A 7,398-nucleotide genomic window follows, 5' to 3' on the forward strand; every position below is an offset into this window, starting at 1 on the left:
ATGCTTCACTGCACAAGCACAAGGAACGCTTCAATAAAAGGAGTAATAGCAAACATTTACACAAACAGCTGATCAGTCACATGTTTATTGGTGTTTTTAAATAAACCATTTAATAGGTCGTCCCACCCAATAATAACAGACTTGAGCCAGACTTGACACCGGGTCAGAACAGAGTCTCTGAGCCCAAGCTGGGAGAACATCTGGCCCACCTCCTGTTGAACCGCTGCAGGTCTGTAGGGGCCTCAGAGAGACCACTGTTTGTCTTTGAATAAGGAGAGCAAAATAAGAGCAACACCTGTGAACAAATCTGATATGGACGTTGAAAATAGCACTTCCTCCCTTTGAATGACCTGGCTTTGAGTCAACGTCTGTTGCCATGGCGACTGCTTCCTTGTGACCGGTCGCAACTGTGACTTGTCGCAGACATTACTTCTTCCAGAAAACTGAGACAGATAAGACATGAAGACAATGGGTGAGGTTTCATTTAAAAAAAGTAAAACGTTACACAAACCCCCCAGAGCAGAAGCTCAATACAGTATGTTTATGAAAAAGAAGGTTTTGCCAGGTAAGAACAGACAGAGCCTAAGGCTGGGATAACACCCAGAAACAGGAGGTGGACCAGAAGACTGAGACGGCTCGTCTTCTCAGTGTGGGAGTGTTACCTCTTGGTGTTGTGGATGTTGGTTCCTCCCAGGATGATGCGAACTCCAGGTGTGCTGCGGTTCAGGTTGTAGACAGTGAGTGCTTCCTCATATGTGGCTCCACCAATCACAAACATGATGATGTCCTGAGGCCTGTAAAGCAGACACCCATTATTAAGACGTCTCTGCAGCTCAGCCCATGGTCCGTCAGGGAGTCACCTGTCTCTGAGGCTGCTGGCTCCCAGATATGGAAACTGACTGTCTTTGAGTCTGCCTTTGATCAGCTGATCCAAAGTGTCATGAAGTAGAGGTTGGTGTTGTGCGTACACGTTCTCCACACCCTGAATGGCAACACGTGAACACAGATTGTAACAATGAGATACTGCCACGATTGCCAGTTGTTGTTGTGTGGCACGCCTACCTTTAGTCCTCTGAAGAACTGCTTGGTGATGGCGACAGCGTCTGTTGGTGTGATGAGGTCACTTCCTCTGACTCTCTTCCCTCCGTAATCCACCACGGCCTGAACCATCTGAGGGACCAATGGGGACCAGACTCGGGTTTAACAGAGGCAGAACCCAGCTACTCCTGCCTCAGCAGGGTCTCATTCTTTGGTTTCTACGTTTGCAAACTTGACCTGTACACAGGTAATGAACCTGTAAACCTCTGGAACAGATGGTCATTCATCAATTATCTTTGGTGTGCTGTGAACAGCTTTGAGTTACTGAAGCTGGAGAAACTGGGAGGAGGTGAAGTCATCTTCCATAACTGACCCAGCAGACAATGCAACATTTAAAGTCAAGTCTGGAATGAGTCTGAAAACGTGTTCATGTCCTTTGTAAAAAAACTCATCTAGAGAAGGCGTTACCCTGCGGTGGCGCTCAGACACTCCTCTCCGACTCAGCTCGTCCATCAGTGATGGGAGGATGCTGCTGCTGTGACGCTCGTATCTCAGCGCGTACAGCATGACGAGGCGGACGGCATCCAGCTCCGAGAGGCGGGGGTTCTGCATCAGACGACGAACACTCTGGAAGAACAGAGGGCACAGAAGTAGTGACAGACCTTGGATGAGGTGGGTTTGTAGGTCAGAGTGTCATCAGTTGTGTGTATGTGGTTTTACAGTCACAGTATTCATAGTCGGTACCTGCTGGGCGTTGGAGTGGTCATTCTGACAGGCCAGCTCCTGCTCCACCTCCGACACCTCCATGAGCTGACGCTCAGACACCAAGCGAGACAGTTCACCCACGACCGTCACGTGTTTGGACACGGTGCCCGACATCTTCTTAAACTGGGGGTAGTTATCTACAAAAGCCTGTGAGGAGGAGACGTGTCAAAATGTCCCAGGACACAAAGTCTGAGGAGTTCAACCAACAACCGCTCTGACCTTCATGTCAGCGATGCACTCCAGCTTCTGTTGGCCTTTAGGTCTCTTCTTCTGGAAATCCTCCATCAGGTTCTTTATGTTGGTGCCGATCTCTCCAAAGTTCAGGTATAGGTTCTAACACAGATACACGTTTGTCAGGCAGCCGAGCCCAAAGGACGTAATGTAACATGTGGAGCCTGTGACTCACGTTGGCGTAGAACTCGTCATTCTCTGCTGACAGAACCACCTCCCTCAGGTCCTTGCTGATTCCTGGAACTCTGGAGAGGTCGATTCTATTGTTGTTCAGGCCCAGCAGCTCATGGACCATGGCCTGGTAGGTCCACTATGTAACAGAGCATCACAGTACACAGGTCAGCCTGTGTATACTGGACCTGTATGATGGACGGCTGAGTGAGCTCTTACCTGGTTAAGCAGAGGCGTGATGGCATCGTCACTCCGGTCCAGGATCAGCAGCAGCGGAGGAACCTCCGTCTTCCTGAAGTCAAACAGCTCGTACTCCTTTGTGATAATTTGCTGTGAGGTCACACGTGATTATTTAGTGCAGTACAGATACCAGCAGTTAAAATACTGTCATTTTAAAATTGTACTTGCTCCTGGAACAGAACTAGTCCAATACGAAGCTGCCATAATGTCAGATAACTCATTTCATTTGACTGCAGAACCTGCTGACAGTGCATAAGGCTCTGACCCATCGTGCTCATTTCAACATGTTTGTCAGTTAGTCAAAGTGCTGCTGTGGGAACCTTGACACTCTCAGCCAGACGCTTGGACATGTCTGAAGACAACTGGTAGCGAATCATTGGACACTTCTTCAGAGCCAGGAGGACGGCAGTCAGACCCTGGGTGCTGCGAGCCAACATGGAGGGCTCCCAGCTCTGGCCCTGACGCACACAGACACAGACACAGACGTCAAACTCCATCAAGGACCTGATTTCATAAGGTGACCCTTCTGCTCTGTCCTCTGGCTGCCACTCAGAACAAACCACATGTTTAACTTCTCAACATCCAAAACTAAAAAGGGCCCTAACCCAGACATGAACACGGGCTGCCTCTCTGCACACTGCCATATGATGCTGCAGGTCCAGAGGCTGAGCAGCAATAATCAAACCTCTCTAACCCAGTTCATGGTTTCTTACCCGGGAGACTCCCTGTAGGTTGAGGGAGAACAGGTGAGGATTCACAGCGATGAAATCTCCATAAAACTCCTGCAGACACACAACACATCAGAGTCACTGATGGGCTGAAGTGAACTATTCTGAGGTCTGGGCTGGTCTCTGGGTCCACTCTCATTGTCACAACTGCTGTGACAGTAAGGAGCCAGTATGGACATTGACCCCAGTTTTACTTCCCGTCATTATGCTGCTGTGCATACTGGACCAAACCAAGCAGGTTTAATATGCTCACGTGTCTTTCGCTCACTCACCTCTGGGACCATCAGCATTTATTCTGAGTCAGTTCTGGGTTCTGGACTCACCTGGACTTCAGCCACCACCTCCTGTTCATCAGCTTCAGCCAGAGCTTTGATCTCACTTTTACTGATGACGTTACTGAAGTCTGAAACACACAAACACATCAGCAGCTGTTTTGGAGGACTGAATGCAGGACTGAACCCAGGTCAGAAGCAGTAAAACCCAGTCTGACCGATGTGCAAGGCTGCAGGACAGACAGCAGTTTGCTGTAAAACATTGGAGCTACAGGATGCCTAACTAAGACAATGCTAAAGAATCAGAAGCATGAAATGAACTTTAGATTCCACAGAGAGCCAAGAGGCTTTGTGCTCCATCAACGTGTCTCTGGGGTCTTACAGATGAAGTAGACGCTGTACTTTGGTCTCCTGAGCTCCTGGATCAGATGCTGGACGTTCTCCTGAAAAAACACACGATTCACTTTAGGCACAGCCTCGTGTCCCACAGAGAGACGAGCAAGAGGAGAGACAGCTTTGTACCTTGGTGGGTCTGAGGAAGCAGATGGCCTTCAGGTGTTTCATGCTGTCTCGGTTCTGAGAGTCAATGCGTTCAAACAGATAAACCTCCTTCTGCAGTATCTCAGACTGGGTGTAGACCACGCTGACGATGCTCGTCTGAAACACATGCACTCTGTCATGTCCATGCTTTTTCTAAAGGTGACGGTAAATCGTGCTGCCCCGTCATTCAGCCCCGTCCAACTATTTGGGGCTCTAGCACAGCATCGCTGCATCGACTCCTGGCCCCCCGAGTCATTTCCCATTTAAAATGTTAAAGCGCTAAATGCGAGCAGGACCATTTACCCGACAGCGTGACGGTACCTATTTAGCTGACACTGTGGCCAGACCCGCTGAGTCCATTTATATTAAAACGGTTTCTAATTACACGGTTCCAAAATACAACTGCATCAGGCAGTACCATCGCAGTGAAGTTCCCGTAGCACACCGTGGCGGTAATACAGTGTTCGGTACCGTCGTCTCACCGTCTCTCGGTCCATCAGCAGCACCTTCATCCCGGGTCCGCTGTTCTCGATCATCTTGGAGACGTACTGCTTTACAGCTAGCGTCACATTCATGGTGGCGACGCTAACAGCAACAACGCTTCCGACAGTTCTATATCAGCTGAGCTGCTTCGAAGGCAACGACACTGCAAGATGGCTTTCTGGTTGGTGACGTCAGCAACGGCTGCGCTCCCACAGTCCGCGTCATTGCGTGCGACAGCGTGGCTTTGATGAAGCAGTGTTAGCAACTATATGATAAATAAACACACGTCCCATTCAGTATGGATCTCTTACAGAAGCTGCTATTCTTGCTAAATATTTTTTTAAGTTTGTGGCTGAAACCTTAATGATTATAACTATTAAAATGCGGTCCGCATAGAATTCTTGTACCAGCCTAAACAGCATTTAGATTCGTTTTATGATCTGACGTTAAGTCAAGTCATCTTAACACAACTGGAAGTATATTTGAAAAGAAACTTACTAAATGTAAATTTTTGATATACAATATCACATCAAGAAACTTAACATAAAACAAGTAATGAGTTTAACTAGTTGGCTACCTGTTCGCGATCATGCTCTGAAGGTTTGGAGGTAGGCTAGGAGGTACCTAACGCACATGTTTGAATACAACCTGATTTATTATTGATGTTTATTGGTTACTAAAACATCTCTTCCTTGTCACACAAATATATTTTGAGTTGGAGCTGCGTGAGTGCAAACTGTTTCTTATTAGCTTCTGTTTTATAGCAGCATGCTAATCAGTGTGCACATCAGTTAGACAATAGTTTGACCTCTGCCGATGAGTCATGTTGAGATGAAACTGTATTGCATTCGTTATATACCTTAAATATTCACGCGCATGTGAACAGTACCTACAGAAATGATTCAATTTTACATATTTATGAAATCAACACTGTGGCGGTACCGGCAGATATTCATCCGCGGTTATTCGGATCATTGAACAGAAGGACGGGAAGTGGCGGAAGGATACGTCGGCGCCGTTGATTGCGAACAGCCGCAGACACTGAGCTGCTCTGTGCTAACCGCTAGTTCATCACAGAGTATAAGGTTTCAGCTTTTGACAACTAACCATATTATAAGTGATTTTTTTTACGGAATAAGCATATATTTGATATACAAACGCTGAACACAAGGTAAGGGAATCTCTGCTTTACTCTTACGAGTCGGTATCATGCAGATGTATTGGAGCAGTAGAGATACTTGCTAAGCTAGCTGAATGGGGTTGTTAGCATTGAATGGTAAAATAGAGGAGGGAGAAGTGATAACAGTAAACAGACATGTAAACACTAAATGACACCAAGTTTAACTAAGTAGGTAGAAAGCTCGTGTGACGCTAGTTGCGGTTTACACAAGCATGTTGTCTATCTTAAGTGTTTAAATGTGTAAAGGTATCTAATCTAACTGAAACATTAGTACAGCTTAGTTTAGCTTAGTCTACTTACTGTAAAATATCCTGTTGCAACACTTTCTATTACTATTCAACTAGTAAACAAGCGTGGAAACCATATTACGACTTGTTAGTATGCTATTTAATCCGGTTGTTGTAGAAGTTAAATTAAAAAGTGGATGGAATTCCTAACAGTTCAAATACCAAAGCTAATATTGAGCTAATCTGCTCAGTGATAGCGACTATCCTACACGATGTAACCCATGAGATTTGATAGAATGATGTGGATATCTGTTGCCACAACACACACCTAAGGCTCAAAGGCAGCCTGCGGCCATTTAAACTGTTAAAAGCTGGACAGAGAAGACCCCATTACTCTACAGAGCTGCTTTGAAGACACTGACTGGAGGGCTCTCTGCGAACCTCATGGTGAGGACATTGATGGACTGACAGACTGCATCACAGATTATATTAATTTCTGTCAATAAGATGCCACGTCTTGGAGTCCTCAATGACTACAGACCTGTGACTTTGACCTCCAACTGAACATCAGTAAAACTAAGGAGCTGGTGATAGACTTCAAGAAATCTGGAAGTGCTGTCATCCCTCCCTATTAAAAATGAAGAGGTGGAGGTGGCGACCGAGTACAAATACCTGGAAGTGTACTTGTACAATAAACTGGACTGGAAAAAGAACTCCTCAGCTGTGTACAAGAAGGCTCAGAGCAGGATGTACTTCCTGTCCTTTAACGTCTGCAGCTCCAGCTGAGGATGTTTTATGAGTCTGTGGGTCCAGTGTTTTACGCTGTGGTTTGTGGGGCAGCAGCATGAATGTAGCAGACAGTAACAGACTGGACAAAGTGATCAGGAGGGCTGGTTCTGTTCTGGGGGTGGAGCTGGACCCCCTACATGCTGTAGCTGAGAGGAGGATGCTGGTCCAACTCCTCTCTATCCTAGACAACACCTCCCACCCCCTACACAGTGTGCTGGCTGGACAGAGGAGCACCTTCAGCCAGAGGCTGATCAGTATTACGTGCTCCACAGAACGCCACCGTAGATCCTTTCTACCGGTGCCATCAGTCTGTACAACTCCTCCTCTCTCTAAGAGTTGATCTTCATCCATGCAATAACATGTATAATAAAACTTTAGCTAGTAATTAGAGGTGAGTGTGTGTAGATGTGTTAGCATTCTTAATTTTAATCACCACCCATCATCTTGTTTGTACCTCCAACTGTACAGCAATCAAAGTGTGCAAAATAATTCCCCTCTGGGCTTAATAAACTTTTTTGAATCTTGATATTGGTGACTAAAACATTAACGGAGAGCCTATGTTTAACATGGTGCATGTTAAACATAGGCTCTTTATGATACCAACTCTGAACTCAAAGGATTTTTGTTTGTAAAGATCTCATTTTGTTCTCATTCAAGCAAAATCAGTCAACATCTAGCAGCAACAGCATGATAAATAAATTATGGCGCTGTTGTTTGGTTTCACAAGTTTGTCC

The 7,398-nt window shown here is 46.1% G+C and overlaps 1 protein-coding gene across 2 annotated transcripts; it reads right to left on the reverse strand.

Annotated features, from left to right (window-relative positions):
* Positions 1 to 69: 69 nt before the first annotated feature.
* On the reverse strand, positions 70 to 4,673 carry vps45 (vacuolar protein sorting 45 homolog). Of its 2 annotated transcripts, XM_029166580.3 has the most exons (16): positions 4,468 to 4,673; positions 3,968 to 4,102; positions 3,828 to 3,888; positions 3,497 to 3,576; positions 3,159 to 3,227; positions 2,766 to 2,903; positions 2,425 to 2,535; positions 2,210 to 2,344; positions 2,023 to 2,136; positions 1,783 to 1,950; positions 1,507 to 1,665; positions 1,063 to 1,170; positions 861 to 982; positions 663 to 794; positions 351 to 443; positions 70 to 262 (listed from the first exon to the last, which is right to left on the reverse strand). In XM_029166580.3, the coding sequence occupies exons 1-15, from the start codon at positions 4,558 to 4,560 to the stop codon at positions 362 to 364; spliced, it is 1,707 nt and encodes a 568-aa protein (XP_029022413.1). In that variant the 5' UTR covers positions 4,561 to 4,673; the 3' UTR covers positions 70 to 262; positions 351 to 361. The 2 variants fall into 2 exon arrangements, with proteins under 2 accessions (XP_029022413.1, XP_055368711.1); XM_055512736.1 differs by having other exon boundaries at positions 70 to 443; positions 4,468 to 4,672.
* Between the last annotated feature and the right edge of the window lie 2,725 nt (positions 4,674 to 7,398).

This window comes from Betta splendens, chromosome 11 (assembly GCF_900634795.4).
Source record: "Betta splendens chromosome 11, fBetSpl5.4, whole genome shotgun sequence".
Classification (NCBI taxonomy): domain Eukaryota; kingdom Metazoa; phylum Chordata; class Actinopteri; order Anabantiformes; family Osphronemidae; genus Betta; species Betta splendens.

Coding starts and splice junctions, on each gene's coding strand:
- vps45 (XM_029166580.3), bottom strand. CDS start 4,560: ATGAATGTGACGCTAGCTGTAAAGCAGTACGTCTCCAAGATGATCGAG. Junction 4,103..4,467: donor TGCTGATGGACCGAGAGACG/GTGAGACGACGG, acceptor CATGTGTTTCAG/ACGAGCATCGTCAGCGTGGT. Junction 795..860: donor GCCAGCAGCCTCAGAGACAG/GTGACTCCCTGA, acceptor TCTGCTTTACAG/GCCTCAGGACATCATCATGT.